Source organism: Poecilia reticulata, linkage group LG3 (genome assembly GCF_000633615.1).
Source record: "Poecilia reticulata strain Guanapo linkage group LG3, Guppy_female_1.0+MT, whole genome shotgun sequence".
NCBI classification, from domain to species: domain Eukaryota; kingdom Metazoa; phylum Chordata; class Actinopteri; order Cyprinodontiformes; family Poeciliidae; genus Poecilia; species Poecilia reticulata.
The window spans coordinates 9,817,414-9,837,267 of record NC_024333.1 but is presented as its reverse complement, the minus strand read 5'-3'; the positions used below and the strand labels follow the sequence as shown (position 1 = coordinate 9,837,267).

Sequence of the window (19,854 nt, the reverse complement as noted above, 5' to 3'; positions counted from 1 at the left end):
TAACATCTATCTATCCGTTCCTCTTGACAGAATTGGCCAAGTTCAGGTAGATTGTATTATGGGCATGTTTTCCCACCACCTTGTTTCAAAACAGATACGACAGTAGTTGGGTCCTGGTGTGACTAGTCCATAATTTTGGCATGTTTTTTTTTTTTTTGCCTGAAGCCACTTCTGTACCCTTCAGTAAGTGTTAACACATTTGTCAGATCGCGTTTGGAGGAAACACTTCAGCTGAACACAGATTCTCTTCTATTCATTTCTTTTTTTTGCTTTCTTTTTTTTTACTTAGACCAGCCTCTCACTGGATCCAGCTTGTCCTCATCAGTGGCTCAGGCTGTGGTCAAACTTCTCAGGATGTGACAGGTTAGCTTAGCAAAGCAAAAAATATATATATATATATTATAAATAAATAAATAAAATAAAAAAAAAATGCTGGGAGACAGAGCAAAACACAGATGAGGAACTGTCAAATATAACAGGAACTCAGTGACATCTCTACTGGATGCTCATGCTTTGTGTTTCTGCAGTAACTGTTTTCAAATAGTGGGTGTGAATAGGTTGGAAATCAAATCACATCTCGTTCTTTCACACTGCTTCTGTACTTTACAGGTGTTTTCTTTAATAAGAGTTTATATATATATATATATATATATATATTTTTTTTTTTTATGTTAATATTAACATAAAAAGCCATGTATCTATATCAATTTCTCATTTGTGTTTTGATGTAAAACAGTTTTGTTGCAAAGTTTAACAACCTAATTTCCCTTACAGATGTTTTTTTTTTTTTAAACATAGATCTGTTTATATCCTGCAGCAGGAGTCAATGCAGATACAAAAATCCCAACCCAACCCGAACACGATCAGTAAATTTGTCGCTGACGCGCTGAAATGCTTTGTTGCAGATGCTAATTTGCTACAAAATAGTACGTGTGTCTTCTTTCCGCGTCTGTCTGTAATCAGCAAAAGCAGGTCTCAGGTGGTTTTGTGTCAGTGCAGGACGGGGCCCACTCATTCGTTTTAGATGTTTCGCCGTCTTGCATCCCTGACAGACAGCTGACGACTGACATCTCCAGAGGGGCTGTGCTGTGCAGAGGAAACCTTCTCCCACTGTTTATCTCTGTTATTGTTTTAGGGGCATCTTGAGGCAAGCAAACTTCTGAGATGTGCTCTTGAGGTTTCTCTTTTTTTTTTTTTTTTTTTGCTAAATTCCTGAAGTGGTGTTGACAATGAGAAAGCAAAAAAAAAAAAAAGGAAGAAAGAACGAAAGAAAGTAAAGCATCAGCTTGTGAAATTTGCCCAGAGGAAGTCCAATTGAGCATAATGAACAGATTGGCAACTTTATTTAGACGTGGCTGCTAAACCATAAACCGCAGGCCTGTCGGAGGTACAATAGCGCCCTCTGCTGATCAATATCATCATGTACAAAAAATTTTACTTTTTTATTTTTTGGCTTTTCAAAAATCATCTGAACTCATAAGTAGAAGCTTATGTTACATTACAGATGTCTTGGCCTGTACACCATGTGCTTTTATTTAAATTACTTCTACTTAATGTTGCATTTTCACACTTAATTTAACTGCCATGAATGTTTCTAATGTTGTTAGTATAACACTTTGTTTAATTTAGTTGTACTGATATATATATATATATATATATATATATATGTATTACAATAACTGTTTATTAACTATTTCCAGTTAAATTAAGCAGTTTTCATATAGCGTTAAAACCACCAAAAGGAAGACGAAAACACATTCTTAACATAATAATTTACATTTACTTCAACGTTAGCATACAGACACTTACATTGTACATAGTTCACAACAAAATAAGTATAAACACAAATTATATGACTTGTAAAATGAAACAGCAGTGCTTTGTACAATCACAAGACAATAGTGATGGAGGGCGCATCCATGCAACATTATGTGGACGTTGTTGGTGCGTCTAAGGCGTTTGCCAGCTTCCTCTCTGTCGGGGTAAGAATCTCATGCTGAGCTGCTCGGCCTCCTCCTGATGCTCCACGGGCTGCTGGGAAAGGTTGTTGGTCTGTGGGAGGCAGTCCAGGGTCAGGCCCTCGTGGGGGCAGACGGAGTACTGCGAGAGCAGAGTCGCCAGGATGGATTTCATCATCACCATGGCGATGTGCTTGCCAACGCAGGCGCGAGGGCCCGAGCCGAACGGCTGGAAGTAACGGCGAGGAGTCTGGAAAGAGGACAGGCGGCATGTTGAGGGGGAGGAGTGAGCAGAGAGCCGGTTGAAGGGGTCAAGTTTTAAAAAACAAAAACTCAAAGCTGCAGTTTCAAACACTGTATTCACTCAGACAAATGACGAATGCCATAGTTCAGTTTCTCTACAGCCAACATTTGCATTCATTATCCGCCCTAATCATCAGTGTTTCCAGCGGTTGGTTAGATTTTCACATGCATAAATACAGATTTTCTTCTGACGCGATTCATTTTGCAGACTGAAGACTCAAAATGTTGCAGCAAAATCCCCAAATGCCTCGCTGAAACTTCTGCCAAGTGGTCAAATCAGATTTTAATCCACATCAATGGGGATAGTAAAGAGGAAAAATAAAAAAAACAATCACAACAAGTTTGAAAATGAAGCTTGCTCCCTTACATTTACACATTAAATAATTAAATTAGAACTACCGCAGTCTTTAAAAGTTCGTTCTTGGACCGTGAACCTTCTCACCACTCACATTCTTCTGGAAGTTCTCCAGACTGAATTCGTCCGCCTTGTGGAAGAACTCCGTCCGGTGCATGCGGCCCGTGTTCAGGATGATATTTGTGCCCTTCGGCACCCGGTAACCGTCGATGACGTCATCCGACAGCGCTCGCCGCATGGTGAAGTCCACCACCGGGTGGAAGCGCAGGCACTCGTTGATGAAACTCTCCAGCACCTGCAGCTTCTGCAGGTCCCCATTCTGCATCTGTCTGTCGCCTTCAAGACAAAAATCTTGTTTTATTACCAGAAGCTGGGATATTCCACAGCTGACTGACTAAGAAAGTTGTTTGAAATAAATGTCAGGAAAAAACAACTGAATGCAACCCCGTTTAGTTTAGTGTTGAATCCAACTCACTTGACGAGCGAAAACGTCATGCTTACAGCTTTTGCAATGCAACACTACAGTGTTTATTCTGCACAGTGAGCAGCTCACCTATGACGGTGTCTATCTCCTGCAGCAGCTGCAGCTCCACATGGGGGGCTTGTTTGAGGAGCAACAGCATGAAGAAGAGGCTGATGGACAAAGTGTCCGGAGCAGCGATCACCATCTCCAGCACGCATTGCCTCACGTTCTCAGCCGACAGCTCGCCGTGGTTCTGGGAGCAAAGAGTTGGGGAGAAAATAATAATAATAATTAAAAGAAAAAAAAAAACAAAACACTCAAGCCTTTGTTTGGAAACATGCAATTATTACACCAACTTGTGCAAATATGAGGTCTGCTGTGAAGTTGATGTCCAGCTTATCTGCCTGCTCCATTTCTCTCCTCTTTTGTTCCACGAGGCTTTCTATGGCATCCTGCAGCTCCTGGCTGTGAGAAGGTAAATCAATGTTGCCTTACGGTTAAAAATAGCCCCCTACAGGTCAACACATGCACACGACAGCACACTGACTCACGCTGCTGTCTTGTGTCTTTGGTGAATCCAGCCAAACTTGAAGTAGATGTCAGGTTTGATCAGCACCGTCTGCCACGTCTCGAAATACCTGTGAATCTTCAGCAGCAGCTCTTTCTCTGCAGACAACACAAACGGTTAGCTTAACGTGCTCTGAAGCACCACTTCTTTTATTTTACGAGACGCCCGGCTGTATTCACCGTCGAGAGGGACATCCAGGAAGAGCCTGTTGGAGATGTCAACCACAGTGCAGCGCAGCAAACTGAGGACGTCCACGTGAGCCAAGCTGTCCAGGTTGTCCAGGTGGGTCTGTGTGGAGGACACGCAGACCTCCACCGTCTGCTGCAGATTGGGACCTGTCAGGGCTAAAACAGGGTGGGTGGGGGTTTGTTTGTGATTCACAGTCGTGTGAACTATCTGCACTCTACAGAGCTGGTTTGAGGCTCTAAGATGATACCTTTGGCAAAATAGGTGCGTATCTTTTTCCACAGGGCCACGTTGTTGTTGAAGATGATGCCTCTTTCATTCATGCCGAGGCAGCTGAGTCCTGGCTTGCTCCCAAAACGGGAGGTGTACTTTCCATTCTTCAGAACATGATTAACTGCTGAGGCCCTGAGGAAGGGAAAGAAAAGGATGCACAGGTTGTTATAAAAGTTGATCGCATGTGTACAGCGTATTTAACGTTAAAGGAGAAAACCAACCTGCAGAGTACAAGGGTTTCCTCTCCGTTGATCCAAACTCTGACAATGTCTCCGTACTTCTTGTTGTAGTAGTTGCTGGCTGTGCCAATCCCAGTCCAGATAAATCTCAAGTATGACAAATGTGGACCAAAACCCAGGCAGAACGAAGGGCCTGTTGTGGTAGATGACAGTGAATTTCTTGGAGCTTGCGCTAAGCTCTTTGTCTGAGGCTAAGAAACTAAAGCCGGACCTACCTGGAACCGTGTTTTTCTCCGTCTGACTCCAGGCCACCACCAGCAGACAAACGAGAAGAATGAGGGTTCTTGTTGCTATCGGGATGTCAGGTGACAGGTGTGTTGTGGCGTTTAAGGAAATGGACACCAGGTCTGTCACCGCGCCATCCATATCCACAGTAGACATGGTCCCGCCACAGGAAGGGATCGAATCCATAAGACGGAGCGTACAAAACGACGTCGACGAAGCTCCTCAAGCCCAGCCAGTGTAAAATGGTGAAAGCTGTCTGAGCTTTCTCTTTATAGGCTCTTTGAGCTGGTGACAAGCCAGGTCAGGGTAAAACAAAAGCCACAACATCTTTGGAAAATGGTAAACAATACAGGGAGGACCTTGAGAAGCTGGATTTGCGCCTGTGCCCTTCAGCGTACAGGTCTTAGTTGAGCGAGTGCATGTTGGCAGGACCATTTGTTTGTCGTTTTGTTGACGAGAAGCATCGCGTCGTCCTTTGAACATCAGAGGAATGTGATCCTACACACAACAGCTGGTTTCAGAGTGTCTGGGAAACCCCGTGTTATCGCTGCCATTATGGGAGGTTTATCTCTGCAGCCAAATTCGTTGGTAGTTTTCGTCTTTGCAGGCCAGGCAGGGCTGATAAAGTTGGGATGATATACTACAAGCTCACTTTTTATTTAATATGATTTGTTGCTTTCAGTTTGGTCAGATTAGGGTTTCTAATAGCTTTTTAATGAATTCCTAAAAATCACAATTTGCCGTTCCTAAATTAATTTAGATAACATTTTGGCAGAACATGAGCTTCTCAGAATCTGCCTCCTTAACTCATGAATCACTCAAAATGTTATGCAATTTAAATGATGATTTCGAGATCTGTTAAGGTATAAGTGTGATAAAAAAGTTGTTTTCATTAATCGTTGGCAAATATAGTTTATGTATTTGCCTCAGACATCACCTTAAAACATCTGTTTTCCTCAGTTTTAAATTCATTCACATACTAAGCAGTTGTTTCCCTTTCCTAAACTTTGTAGTTTCACATTTAATCATTTTTTTATTTTTTCAGGGTGGAACGTCTCTTTGTCTTGGTCAGACCTACACGTTACCTGCTACACCCTGCTGGTAATAGTAACGCCTCTCTTAGTATACTATAAAACTAGCCCACAGCATAATACCGCCACCACTTCTCACAGATATAGATAAAACTTTTATAAAGAAAGACAGAAATTCATGCTGCTAAGGATTATTATATTTTTTTTGTCTAATGATCATCACCAACAGCTTTCCTGGCTTTAGGAAGCCAATTTATTCTCATAATGTAATTCAACAAATATGATTTTTTTTTTTAGAATCAAACTTTGATTTTTCTTATTCATAGAAATCGTCTCTTTCATGCTTATCGTTTAGTTGATTGAGAAACATTGAAGAAATAAAACAGTGTGCACTCTTCTTTAGAAGCAAAACGTTCAGCTTTCTTGAAATATACATAATGGAATATACACAACATCCTCCTTTAACATCTCGTTTTGGGAGCTGAGGGTTGTAAATTCAAGACAAAGTCCACAGTGTCTGGCTTCATCTCTCCCTTTGCTGTGTTTAATCGCTCTGCATGAAAGGCTCTGTCAGTTCACTCACCGCCCACATTCGAGTTCAAGAATGCGCACGGCTCAAACGCGCGACTGTCCGCTCAGGGCCTGCCACCATAACCGAGGCCTGTGTGACGGCTCAGACCAAGATTGTTCTGCATGATTAGGCAACGGCAGCCCCTCGGTAAACTTGTCTCTGGGTTCAGGGCTGTGGTCAACCACAACTTTGTCGATTAGGCGATGGTTGAACAGTTAAATGTTAGATGATGAACAAATGTTTGCCTCTGTCTTGCAATCAAAACTTACAACTTTAGAACCACTTGCTGGATATTTAATTGCCCATATTTTATGAAAAAAAAGAAAGAAAGATGTGCATTGGAAAATGTAAGTAGACTTCAGTTTAAATCACCAACTCAATGCTGTAAGTCTTACTTAAGAAACCTTGACAAATGTATCTCGTCAAGTTTAGAAGGGCTTTGCAGGGCTGGAAGGAAGATATGATAATGGAGAGAAGATTTCCTCAGCCCTAAGCTCTCATAAAAACGTGGAGACAGCAGCCAGAGAGAGTGCAGTTTTATGGTCCGCTCCCTGATTTTTGCAATTAACTTCACTTACTGCATACAGTAGCAGAAACTTTTAAATCTTACAGGCACATTTATCCTGTGAGTCTCACAGGATTCAATATGATTCAAAATGTTTTTGTTCTGGTAAAGTTAAAACTTTTATGATGTTTTAACAGCTGCAGCTGCTTTCTTTGATTAAGATTTTCTCTGTAAAACAGTGTTTTAATGTTCATCATGGCTTTTTTTGTTTTTTTAGCTGGCCTACTTTCTGAACTGTACCAGACAGATTTTAATAAAACTCAACCTTGAGCAGGAGGGTGAACTTTCCTTGAAAATACGCCAGGTTATCTCCGTATCCTTCATGAACTCTGGAGTCCAACTGCCTGGAAGAAGACGTGAAGATTCCCTGCAGGAAAATCATTAAAACTGGAGATGATCTCAAAACACAAATGTTTACTTTGTAAATTTGAAACGGCATCAGCTATAGCGACGTCTTCAAGTTGAGCCATCTGTACAGGAGTCGACATTTTCCCTTGGCGTTCATCTGCCAAATGGCGGCTTCTCTGTTTTATATCAGCTAAGCTTGGGGCAGTGAATGACGCGCAACAAAGGAACAGCCTCCATGTTTTTAAGACGTTATCTGTGTACATGTCTACACATCTGGAGGAGCAATTCAAGCTGCTTGTCCGTGACCCACAGCCTCAGGCATGAGTCCCCACGCCAACTCTAATAGCAGTAGTGAGAATCTGCTTTCTTCCTTCCTCCATCCATGTGAAATCTGTACGTCTTAATCTGCAAAAGTTACAGAAAGTAGCTGGAAAAGGCATCGAGTCTGTTTCAGTGAATATCTCCAGAAAACTTAAGTGATTCGGTTTTGAACAACTCCAAAGTGGTACCGCACTTTCAGCGTTTAGGAGGTTGTTATTTATGTAATTCTCTCCTGAGCTGTCACTCTTCAGGTGAAATGTCTCCGTCGTGGACCAAATCGAAGGAAAAGAAATGGGTCAGTGGTGCCGTCGGTGAATGAAAGCCGCAAAGATGTGACAGGGTTGAGGAGCCGGAGGGGAGGGGAGGACAAAGGCGCTTGGAAACCGAGGGAGATGAACCAACTTAGAGGCGCCGCGGTGACATTGATGTTCTCTGATGTTGTCTGCTTTCTCTGAATTCAAATTATAATGCGACGTCACAGAACTTTGTCCAGGGCTCATTGAATGTTTGCATGTGTTATGCGTGTGAGCGCCGCTGCGTGTGCATCACACAAATAAAATGTGCATGCGTGTGTTGATGTGCGTGATGTCAGTCTGCCCACGGCGGTACAGTAAAATGGCTTCTGATGAATATAAATCAGGTGACTGAACAGGCCGGGGTTTCTTCCCAGACCAGCTCAGAAGATTGTGTAATGCCCACTCCTACGCTGGCCGTGCACACACATACACACTGCCTCTGCTGCAACTGGGTGAACAGCACATCCACAACTCTGTTTACCAGTCAGTCTTCAGATCAGACCACCATGGTAGAGGGCACGCACTGAGGCTCACCGGGATTATTTGGAGCGCTCGAATGGCTTTCTTTTGAATTCAACCGACCACAGTGATTTGGTATTTTGGACTTCGAGCCTCAGCTGGAACTTCATCCTCCCGTGAATGTTGAAGCAAGTCGTGGACCCTCAGAAGCCAGGAGGTGAGGTTCTGACAATGTGGATCCCAACCCCCAGCATGACCGTCCCGCAGCGGATGGTGCTGTACGGGATGTGCGTGGTGGCGCTGGTCAACTCCGTGGGCCTCCTCGTCCTCATGGTCCAGCAGAGTCAGCAGCACGCGCGGCTGGAGCAGACCGAAGCGAGGCTGGCCGAGGTGGAGCAGAGCTCGGTGGTGGAGTTCTTCCAGGAGGTGCCGAGGGGAGCGGCGGGGCTGCGAGCGGGCCCCGGGGACCGCTCGCAGTACCAGCAGCAGTACTCCAGGAACAAGAGGAGCGAGGAGCTGGAGAAGGACCTGCAGCGGGAGCGTCACCATGACGACGAAGGGAAGGTGTTACGGCTGAAGGAGGCCAGCCAGGAGGTCGGGGAGGAGAAGGACGAGATGAAGCACGAGCTGAAGCACAAGCACCGACACGGCCAGCATCACAACACACAGGATGACATGATGATGATGATGACTTACTCCATGGTGCCGGTGAGATGGTTGAACTGTTGATCATTTCGTTAAAGTCAGCCATATTCCTGTTTTAAATCCTGTATTTAAAACTAATTTAGCTAAATTGGTTTCTTCCATCATCACAGGCTGCAGATTTCAAGTTATCCCAGTTTATTATGACAGATTCGAGACGATGAGCTGCTTAACGCAATCTGCAGATTACAAAACTACTACAGCAACATTTTTCAACCAATAAGATTCCGACATTGTTATTCGTACAGATCAGCATGGGCATTAATCAAAATAATGTTTATCTGCACGATTACCTAACATGTATTTTAAAATCTCCTCATATTTTAATCCAATGCATTTCACTATAATCATAAATTTAGATATTCCTTCTTCCTCTTCAGATCAAATTGTTGATCGACATCTGCAACAGCACTAAGGGAGTCTGCCTCGCTGGTATGCCTTCATGAATTAGCTACACATTTACATGTAAAGACAGAGCTGACACTTTACTCATCAACAACCTCACACTTTGCTTTGCAGGACCGCCGGGGCCGCCGGGTGAGTGAAGCCTTACATCTTAAACCCTAATCTGAAATGCCACCTATTTATGTTTCCCATTAGTGGAGGAGCTGCTTGTCTGCTCATTTATTTTTATTTTTTTCTATTCAATCTGTTTGTTGTGTAGGTCTGCCTGGTGCAGACGGCTTGGCAGGCCACAATGGGACCGATGGCATTCCAGGACTGAATGGACTGCCTGGAGCGGATGGAAAAAGAGGGAAGAAGGGTATGGAGAGAGGGAGGATCTACTCTGGCCATTTTTATTAAAGCTCCAGGCAGTTATGGACATAATAGAGAGGAATTACTGGCGTAATGGAACAATCAAAGGGCCAAAGATAACCTGAGGTTAAAATCCACTATGAACAAACGCTCTCTACTCGAGAATTCAGATACATACGGGATAAATAAACAAAAGCCCAGTTCACAGGCAGCTTAGCAACTTTTCGGAGCTGAACATTTTTTGTAATCTTGTAATCTCTGGTTTTACATATTGTTTTTACATTTTTGTATTGTACTACTACATCCTTTCACTTAAGCATAGACATGACCTTCATAGTGCAGTTTTTTAAATACAACAATGAAATTACTGAAAAATTTAAATCAATAAGTAAATAAATACATATTAATTAGGTTTTTGGCACGTCTGTTCTCTTTAATCCAGGTAAGACTAGTAAGACAAATCAGCTGGAAGGCTGCTTTAAATCTAAATTTCAGTTTGGAAAAGTTGAAACTCAATATGGCTGCTGCATGACCGAAACCTGAAGGGAGCTTCAGTAATAAACTGAGCATCTCAGATGGTTTGTGCCTCATTAAATTGTTGGCATACTAGGTGTGTGGTGATGCATATTTTGGTATCAATCCAATACCAAGAAAATACAGAGTCCATATCGTCAATATCGATATCGGTATAAATACTTCTGACCTTTAGATGCTTCTGTACTTTTTTTTTTCTTTGAATTATTTTGTTCTCACCTTGGACAGCATTTTGACAACGTTAGTAGGTTTGTGCGAAACCTTTAATGAGACACCGACATGATTATTTAGCAGTTTTCCTAAATAAAATGTAAAAATGATCATTTGAGAGCAAATCAAAACAAATATTTTTTTTACGTAGAGTCTCAGCTCTACCTCAAACTATGACTAGACTATGATGCAAAAATAAAAAAAATCCAAGAGGCAATCTGTAACTAAAGCATTGTGGAAATGTTGAGTTTGATTCTTTCACGCGAAGAAATATAATGTTTTTGGCTCTTTACGTAAACACAGTAAATCTGCAACAATAAAAAGGGAATGTGTTGATTGCCAAGCTGTGTGAGCAAACTAACTGTAAGTGCAGATGGTATTTTTATTTATTTATTTATTTATTTATTTATTTGTTGCTAGTTCACCTCGCTTAGTCAGATATTTCAATGCTGCATTGTCTTACTCATGAATGGCAGAGGAGGTGGAAACAGCTCTTTTCCCCCCACATTTCCAGCAAATATTACTCATTACTGTGGTTTTGGCCTTCAGCTGAATGACTTAGGAAAATCTCCCAATTCTCCCTCTTCCACTTCACAATGGATCGCATTATGGATGCAACAAAGCCTGTGTATTAGCATTTCACAAAAAAATGTCAGTGTGTTTTGGTATACTGGATGAGTTTGTGCTGTTTAACATGATGTCCTGTACAGGACCTCCGGGTGAGAAAGGAGAACCAGGAGAACAAGGAGAGCAAGGAGAGCCTGGTCCACCCGGAGAGGCATATGAACCATCCAATGATGTCATTGTTGAGGGTAAGGAGACAAAGTAACACCCAGAAGAAGCCTTTTCTTAAATTGCAAAGGTTAAGACATCCTCATGTTGCCATCTTTTGTTGCTCAGGGCCTCCTGGTCCTCCTGGCCCTCCAGGGCCTCCTGGACCCATGGGACCTCCTGGGCCTCCTAGAACGAGGCACCACAGAGCTCACCTGCAAACCGCTCATACTCTGGGTAGACTTGAACTCTATATAACCTTAAAGCTGACGAAACAATCATCCCATATTTCTGAATTTGACATGTTTACTGCTAGAAGGTTTCGAGCACTTCAGCATAACTTTCTGGGGTGAGAAGAGAAGAACATTAAACCACTCACACTGTCCAACAGGGTTGTTGCACGCCGTGCCAAACGACGAAACTTTGACCGTGAAACAAGCTGTGAAACTTCACGAAAAGCCGGTTAAGAACGGTGAGCGTGTTTTTATTTCCACAACGCTAATAAGCAATAACCTACAGGCGTAAACATCTAATCATGTTTTGTTTTCCCTCAGAGTGCCTCATCAAGTCTCTGATAAATCCCAGAATTGTGGCGAAGATGGAGAGCACGTTTGGCACGTGGATGAAAGACACAGCTCACCTGGACGACGAGAGGATATGGGTGGCAGAACACTTCTCAGGTGAGCCGCTTTGACTCTCTTCGTTTCTGCCAAGGAGGCCTCACACCGAGACCCTGGTTGGGTGAACGTTGTGCCTGAAACTTCCTCAGGTCGCATGGTGAAGGAGTACCAAAGCATGGCTGCTTTCCAGAACGGCAGCAGCGAGACGGTGGATGTTAGGAAGTTTTACCAAGGCTGCGGCCACACCGTCCACAACGGCTCTCTCTATTATCACATCGCTGGTACTTCTACTATCGCCAGGTAAGCGTTGTTTGTCTCAGAACGGTTCCATTCTAGTTTCAAGGAATTCACCACTTTTTTGGTTTGCCCCTTCCCAGATTTGACTTCAGAACCAGGCGGCTTCACACTCTCTACATCGACACCGCCTTGTTCAACAACCTGTCGTATCTGCTGACAAACTCCAAAACCTATTTCAAGATGGCGGCAGACGAAAACGGCCTGTGGTTGATATTTGCCTCGGGAGCGGATGAAAGCATCATGGTAGCCCAGCTGGACCAAAAGACCTTCTCCGTCACGTCCTACATAAACACCACGTACCCCCGCACCAAGGCCGGCAACGCCTTCATCGCCTGTGGCGTCTTGTACGTCACCGACACCAAGGACGCCAGAGTTACCTTTGCTTTCGACTTGCTGAAGGGGAAGGCAGTGAATATGACATTTGACTTGAGGTCTCCTGGGGGAGTTTTGGCTATGCTCTCCTACAGCCCGAAGGACAGACACCTGTACGTTTGGGACCAGAGCTACGTCAGGCTCTATGTGGTCCATTACATCTCTGATGAGTGATGACCACGTACACAACCATTACGTCATGCTCTCGAAGCAAACCCCGTTTTGACAAAGTTATTCACTGCTAGATTTAGAGGGAAATATACATTAGTCTTCATTGTCATGTGGAACATTTATCCAAATGAGTCTGAACAGATTTTAAATAGTTTTTTTTCTACAGGAAACTGACTTTATATTGTTATTGCATGAGTTGAAAGTGGGATTTCAGTGTTACTAACAGACTGACCTCGTTGTTTTTTAGAATTTTGTATTTTTTCACTTTACACACTTTAACATTTCAGTATCTTTAATGTTGCAACTTTTAAATCTCTTTAAACACCAAAAATAACTTGTTTCCCCCACTACAAGTAAAAAAAAAAAAAGCTGTGATAAATACCTGTTGTTGCGAACAACCAATGATTTACCTTATATCTGCTTTTGATGTCAAATGCATGGCAATCCATATGTTGTAGAAAGTTCATACCCCCCAATTATCCATATCCATGGCAGATTTACATTTAAACTTTATTTTACCAACATATTACTTCTGGTTAGAAGTAATATTAGTTTGTTGTGGCTGTAAATGCAATGTGGAAATATGTAAATAAGCAGTAAAAAATAAAAGAAAAAAAAAGGAAAATCACTCAGATTTTGAGAAAGGCTCGTCTCACTTTCAGAAAAACTTTTGGTTAAATGAAAACGATTTTAATGAAAAGTCTGCCAAGCATATGGATAATTTTGGCCTTAGCCACAACATTTGCATGTTTTCTACAGTTTGTGGTGAAACGGCATCAGTGCCGACTGACTACACCTCTCAATGAAAAAACCTTTTAAAAAGAAAATGAAAGCAAACCCGATGAAATAAAAATCATTTATTCACTTTACAAAGGTAAAACTGTTACCTTGACCCGTCTCTCACAAACACTCCCAGGCTCGATGGCCCTGGCAAACATCTAACGATGATATTGGCTTTCTTTGCATGCACACACACATACACACGCACACACACGCACACACACTACAAACAGCATTGGTAAAACTCCTAAAACACATACAGCACATGTAGTGGGCAGAAAGAGGGAGGGACACTAATCTCTTTAATAAATACCACACACTTAACAAAAGTCACAACTAATCCAACTGGTATGATACAAACCAAAAAATAAAGAAATGTCTTCATGTTTGTACAAGCTGTTGTAGTTCGTACTGTATGTATATATATATATATATTTATATAATTTATATAGTAAAACTATCTTAAACGCTTTACTACCAGGGCAAATAAAGCCAGACATTCATTTGTATACAACAGTTTCTTTGATAACCCATATATATGAAATAAACTTTTAGTGTCTTCAGAATTTGAGTGCAAATATCTATTTTCTCATGGATGAAATAAAAACAGCTGGCGAGGTAAACACACAAACAGTAGACTGTTGCACGGTGTCCAATCGGAAACAGTGAAAGCTCTTACATTCCTAAAATAAAAGGCAATAAGTTAAAACAGTTCTTCAAAGGAACAGTAAACCAAACACAAACATATAAATACTTTAAATATTTAACTCAACTCAATTAAAACAACAACAACAAAAGAAAACAACCCACAAACATACAACTGATATTGTTTTGTGCAAAAACCAGTAGTGGACCTTTGTGTTTCTGCTCTGGGCGGTCGGGTGTTTAGCGTTAGACAACACAGATGAAACATTTAAAGTTACAGTCACGGGAGGGAAGTGGGGGGCGTTCGATGATCTAGCAGGGAGGTTGTCGCACTAACAGGCAGGCAGGCAGGCGGGCGGGCTGGTAGGCAGACACGGCAGAGAGAACACACACTTGGATCGGGTTGAACTCAAACCAGGAGAGGCCACAGTGAGCGATGGGCAGCCAGTGATCAGTGGACGGAGGGGGCGGGGAAAGGGGAAGAGAGGCGTCGCCTTTAAGAGCGACGCGCCGTCGGCTCTTCAGCGAGAAGCCGGAGGGGCCAAAACTATTGAAACGAAAAGCTGATTCCAACGACTCGAATCACACCGGAAACCACTGACTTAATAAACGAACCACAGTGCTGGTTACAGTAGATGCTAAAAGATTTCAGCTGTGGGCACAAAATGACGACAGTTACACACTTTTTTAAAGTTTTTGCTTGAGCACTTTTACAGAGCACTATCAATAGACCTGTGATTGCACCGCGGAACGAGAACAGGACATGCATAGCTTCCCTATGGACACACTCTATGAGAAGAGATTCATCAATAAAATCACAACAAATCTAGCTTTTAAAATCAAGTATGATACCGTTTTGCTTGTAACTTTTTGTTTTCAGCCTTTGGGGGCGAAAAGAAACGTTTGCAGCTCTGGTTTTGTCGTTCTGGACGACACTTACTCCCGCAGTAAACCCCTGACCTCTGCGCACTCAAAGGTGCCAAAAAGCGTGGCAAGCTGTTGACAAACTATGCTCACTTAAAGGCCGTTTGACGAGCCTTCGCATTTTTTTTTGTCTTTTTTTTTCTACTTGTCTTTTTCGTCTTTGGACCGTCAGATGTGGAAGCAGGCATCACAGGATGTCAACGATGCTGCTGGCGATGTTGTAGCGGTCAGGGAGAACCCTCATCTTCAGGGTGCCGTCCGCGCCGCAGGTGAAGATGCGGTTCCCCGGACGCGTCTCCACCTTCGTGACTCCGTTGCCGATGTTGCGGAAGATGGACTGCTTGGCGTGTTCGTTGCTGAAGGAGTGCATGAGGCCGTGGCCCGCCAGCTTCCAGACCTGGAGAGAAGAACGCAGATCCGCTTTTTTTTTTTTTTTTTTTTTCAAATCAACATTTATGAACCTTTTCATAGAGGATGTTTCACTGTTGTTGTTTATACTGATCAAAGATACAACTGCAAAAAAGCAAATGTGTCTCGGCCTGATGTGAGCATTTAGAAGCCTGTTACTTTTTTACAAACACCGGAATAAATGTCGTGTATAATTTAGAATAAAACATTTACAATTTTCTTGATTCTAGTTTGTACTTTAGTACCAAGGTTCATTGACTCAATCTATTGTGAGTTTGATCTATAGTTCCATGCAGTGCTATACGTAGCCCAGTTCTCTTCTCGGGCTTTTATTTGTTGCTTCATTTTTGTTTCTACAAACAGAAACCAGATAGAGAGCAAAGGAGGAGAGTCCAGAGACTTACAGGCTGTGGAATGTGATCCATTTTATTTATTTATTTATTTTTTTACTTAAGTCTACTACTCTGTATTTATTTAAGATATCATAAGAGAAATATGTCAATCAGACTAAAAATAAAACATTAGATAAACTTAAAAAAAATCATTAAAAAAATCCAATAAAAACTCGTTACCTTTATGTTTCCCTCTGCAGAGCCGGTGACGAAAAAGTCCTCAAAGGGATCCAGAGCGAGCGCCTTGATGGCCGAGTCATGGGCCTGGAAAGTGTGCAGCAGCTGTCTCTGGCGGATGTCAAACACACACACAAAGCCTTTCCTGCCTCCAGTGATGAGCAGCTGCTGTTTCTGAGCGTACTCGAGAACAGTGGCCCCGTTTTCATGGCAGGGGAACGCTGAGAGAGGGGGGGGGGGGGGGGGGGGGGGGGGTGAAGAAATATGCAGTACATCACAGAGCAGCTTGTTATGGTGGATTAATACCTCTGGCTTTTTTTTTTTTTTTAAACATCAGGTTTCTTACCGTGGACTATTGTATTGCCAGGTGAAATCAGAGTGTCCCACAAGCAAACATTTCTGCAAATATTAACATAACAATCAGCCTGACTTTTAAAAACAAAACGTCTTTGATTTAGTTTCTTGGCGCAGACGCTTGCCTGTTGTCGTTGGACTGTCCGGCTGTCGCGATCAGGCTGGAGGACGTGATGAACGCAAAATCGCCGCAGGTCTTGGAGTGACACTGCCAACTCTGACAGCAACGAAAAAACAAAAATGAAGAACAATGATTTCAGGATTTACTTGGAAGCGTTTGTTTTTGCTGCCAACAGTCTGATGTGAGTCGACCTCACCAGGTACGGTTTGGGGTTGGAGGACGTCTGGTTGACCTGCCAGAGACTGAGGAATCCCTCTCCGTCAGCAACTCCGCACTGCAGCAGGAATTCAGAAAAATCAGAGCAACCAAGCAAGCAGACAAAACACAGCCAATATTCTCCCTCTTTCTCATTGTGTGTGTGTGTGTGTGTGTGTGTGTGTGTGTACCTTATTGCCTTGGGTGTTAAAATAGAGCCGGGTGATACGAGCGTTGCCTGCTTGTCTGAAGCAGATGAGCTGCTGCGGCCTGTTCCATTCAAACATCCTCACACTGCCGTCCTGAGCCCCCGTCATGTCTGAGGCACAACGCCGGCATATCAAAAGGAAAATTCATCACAACTAAGTGTTGAAACCAGCGAAGCGGAGTCACTTACAATACTGATAAACAGGGTGCGATGTCATCCTCTTCACGTTATTCAGATTTCTTTTCATAATCTGGAAAAAAATAAAAAAGTTAAATAAATAAAGTTAATATTGATAAAGTCTTCTAAAACGTTCAACAATCCAGATTGGTAAAATTAGAAAATACAGGAAGTGATTTAGAGGTTTAATAGAGTTTATGTACATTTATAAATGGTTAATTTATGTTAGCTTGGTAAACCGCTCACTTTAAAAACTGTACAATTACAGATGAATCTGAAAATATTCAACCCCCTCTGCAAATTAGAAACAAAAAAGATTTAGCATTGTATAGGTGTTTGTATGGTCTGAAGAGGAAGTAAAGGCTGAAACCAGATTCCTGAGGAGGCAGGTGCTCAAAAACCGTGACAGCACCTGGTGGCTGCAGCCACTGCGGTTTCAGTTTCCACAGTAAGGGACGCACTAAACGAGCCCCACTCTGCTCTGTGGAGTGAGGAATCAAAACAAGAGCGCTTTGAAGCTACGGATGAGCAAAAAGAATGCATGTAATAAAGAAAGCTGTGCCTAGAGTGAAGCACTGAGGTGATGCTCTGAGACAGGCTATCGTTTATCTGGCAACGTTTTAAGATTCTTAGCAAGAAAATTAAAATGTCATCCAAACACATTAGGTGTTAAAAAAAATCCTGGTGCTTTGTGTCTTAATGTTGCTGTGAAGTATTTTTCTTGTCATTTGGAAACTTTGTAAAAAAAACAAAACAAAACAAAACAAAACAAAACACCACACAGCAGCAAAAGCTGATATACTCCCTAAAAGGGGAGTAAAAGTTTGTTTCTTTTCGTCTTTCTTTCTGTTCAGCTCAGGTTAAGCCACCTCCAAATTCAGCTGAATACATCATATATAAGCTGAATGTTGCCCCACCATCGAACCACATGTTTCCTCAAATCTGTTTTCCATAAAATTGCTCTTGGATGGGTCAAAAACTCTGCAGACGTCAGTACATTTGTCCTAATATGTAAATAAACCAATATGGATCCGAGTTGTTGCTGATAAAACAATCACAAATTTCTAAAAACATTCTATTTTTAAACAAATCTTTCCACCTGCTAAAGATTCAAAAGCAAACACCAGGAACATTATAAAATGATCCCCTGTTTTTAGAGAAAATGACAAAAAAAACTCCACAATTCAGCGCAGAGGGGCAAGAGGATTCGGATGTGTAGAAAACAACAGAAGCAGAGCAGAGGATCACCGCCTGCCCCGTCCTCTTCCCTGTATCGCACAGAACATTTATCAGCCTGGCTGGGACGCCGAGGTCTCTGGCTGTAAGGTACTCTGACGCAAATCTGCACCTTGGGCAGACGGCTGCGAGAGCTATCTGAGTTTATAAGCAAGCCATCTCTGCCGCGCGGAGCTGCCCTCTCCTCTGTATCAGCGCTCATAGACTCAGCAGCAGGTCAGGTGTTTAGTCGACGCGGATTTGTTTGGCTCGATGTCGATAAGGTTTAAAAACAGAGACTTTGTCTGTGGATGAGCGGAGACTTGGAGCTAAAGATTGAATCTGACGTTTTACGTTTCTTCTGTTGTTAGTGAATACGAGCAAGTTTTAACGCATGTAGACCAGACCAAAAACAAAAGAAAAAAAAAAAAAAGACTAAGAGTCACTTCATAGAGTTTTACCCATCAGCAGAGTTGGGAAAAGAACCTGGTTTCCCCCTGCTGTTAGAGGCTAGGAACTGCAAACTCAACACTGCCTGGTGCAAAATGTGGAGATTTTACAACAAAGCAGCTCGTACCACGCTGGCCCCCATGCTGGTCTGACCGCTACCGAGCCACGGCATGGATGCAGAGACCGGCATCGGCGGCGGCGCAAAGGACACGGAGCTCGCCTGGGCGATATTTGTGTGAGAGGAGCGGGGGTCCAAGTCGTCAGAGCTGAAAAACAAAACGGAGAAACATTGTGCAGATTTAGTTTTTTTTGTTCTGGAAGGAAACAACAACAAAAAATTATTGCTTCATCTGATGCGACTCCGACCTTCGGGATTCCTTATCAAAGTCGTCTCCTATCCAGGTGTAGGGCTGGACGGCCACTAGAGTGGAGACGTCCACCTCCTGGACATCGTGGGTGGACGCCAACACGATCTCATTGGAGTTAGCCTGAGAAAAGAAGAAAGCAGGGAAGAAGAGGAAGAGGGGCAATGATTAACAGAGGGGAACTGCTTCTAACTTTACTGAAAATGAGACAAATTTGTTAAATTCAAGGACATTTTCTGACAAATGTCAATTCACTTCTTGCATGTTGGCAAAAAAAATATACATATTTCCAAGAAAAATTCAGACACAAAATGTGAAAATACTTACCCAGTTAATGGCAAACGCCATAATTATGTCGGACTCCTTGTGAATGATTTTGGCCTTTCCTCCAGGATAGCCCAGATCTGCCTCTACCTGAACAGCAAAAGAAAAACCAAAGCTGAGGAGAAATCAGAGCTGCAGCTCAGGGATCTGAAGCTAGTCAGTAAAAGACAGAGAGATTTGCTCTTTGAAAAGAAGATTAAATTCATTTCCCGGTAAAATTAGTGAAGCAGGAAAGGACTGTAAATTTAAAATGTCGACCTGGGGCATTCGACTTTTTGAGTTGCTTCAGAAAAGATTCCCGCACCATGAAGTTTCATTCAAATAAAAGAGAAAGGCCATAATAAGAGTATTACGGATGCATCTCATTAAATTAGAATAATATCAGAGGGTTTATTTATTTCAGCAATTCAATTTTAAGAAATGAAAGAGTCATTACTCAGAGTGATATGTTTCAACCATCTATTTCTGTTCATTTTCATGGTTGTTAATGATTATATAATCAACAACGTATTTTTCTCTGTATAT

At 42.5% G+C, this 19,854-nt stretch overlaps 3 protein-coding genes across 4 annotated transcripts in view; 1 reads left to right on the top strand and 2 right to left on the bottom strand.

The window, feature by feature from the left end:
* Nucleotides 1–1,755: 1,755 nt before the first annotated feature.
* On the bottom strand, nucleotides 1,756–5,332 carry cyp19a1a (cytochrome P450, family 19, subfamily A, polypeptide 1a). The gene is made up of 9 exons (XM_008404572.2): nucleotides 4,561–5,332; nucleotides 4,328–4,478; nucleotides 4,084–4,238; nucleotides 3,827–3,991; nucleotides 3,631–3,745; nucleotides 3,436–3,544; nucleotides 3,170–3,332; nucleotides 2,711–2,952; nucleotides 1,756–2,208 (listed from the first exon to the last, which is right to left on the bottom strand). Exons 1-9 carry the CDS (start codon nucleotides 4,754–4,756, stop codon nucleotides 1,951–1,953), a joined length of 1,554 nt encoding a protein of 517 aa, XP_008402794.1. The 5' UTR covers nucleotides 4,757–5,332; the 3' UTR covers nucleotides 1,756–1,950.
* A 590-nt stretch (nucleotides 5,333–5,922) lies between these two features.
* Nucleotides 5,923–13,940, top strand: gldn (gliomedin). The gene is made up of 10 exons (XM_008404577.2): nucleotides 5,923–8,869; nucleotides 9,244–9,295; nucleotides 9,383–9,400; nucleotides 9,528–9,626; nucleotides 11,074–11,175; nucleotides 11,264–11,371; nucleotides 11,526–11,606; nucleotides 11,689–11,814; nucleotides 11,904–12,054; nucleotides 12,132–13,940. The coding sequence occupies exons 1-10, from the start codon at nucleotides 8,342–8,344 to the stop codon at nucleotides 12,595–12,597; spliced, it is 1,731 nt and encodes a 576-aa protein (XP_008402799.1). The 5' UTR covers nucleotides 5,923–8,341; the 3' UTR covers nucleotides 12,598–13,940.
* dmxl2 (Dmx-like 2) overlaps nucleotides 13,437–19,854 on the bottom strand; it is a 40,967-nt gene continuing 34,549 nt past the window's right edge. For both annotated transcript variants that reach the window (XM_008404573.2, XM_008404574.2), the window contains 10 exons: nucleotides 19,333–19,419; nucleotides 19,007–19,128; nucleotides 18,768–18,906; nucleotides 16,988–17,048; nucleotides 16,782–16,909; nucleotides 16,592–16,669; nucleotides 16,400–16,491; nucleotides 16,267–16,319; nucleotides 15,924–16,141; nucleotides 13,437–15,340 (listed from right to left, as the gene is read on the bottom strand). In XM_008404573.2, coding sequence (XP_008402795.1) covers nucleotides 15,131–15,340; nucleotides 15,924–16,141; nucleotides 16,267–16,319; nucleotides 16,400–16,491; nucleotides 16,592–16,669; nucleotides 16,782–16,909; nucleotides 16,988–17,048; nucleotides 18,768–18,906; nucleotides 19,007–19,128; nucleotides 19,333–19,419 — 1,188 coding nt within the window. In that variant the 3' untranslated portion in view covers nucleotides 13,437–15,130. The remainder of the gene's footprint in view (nucleotides 15,341–15,923; nucleotides 16,142–16,266; nucleotides 16,320–16,399; nucleotides 16,492–16,591; nucleotides 16,670–16,781; nucleotides 16,910–16,987; nucleotides 17,049–18,767; nucleotides 18,907–19,006; nucleotides 19,129–19,332; nucleotides 19,420–19,854) is intronic.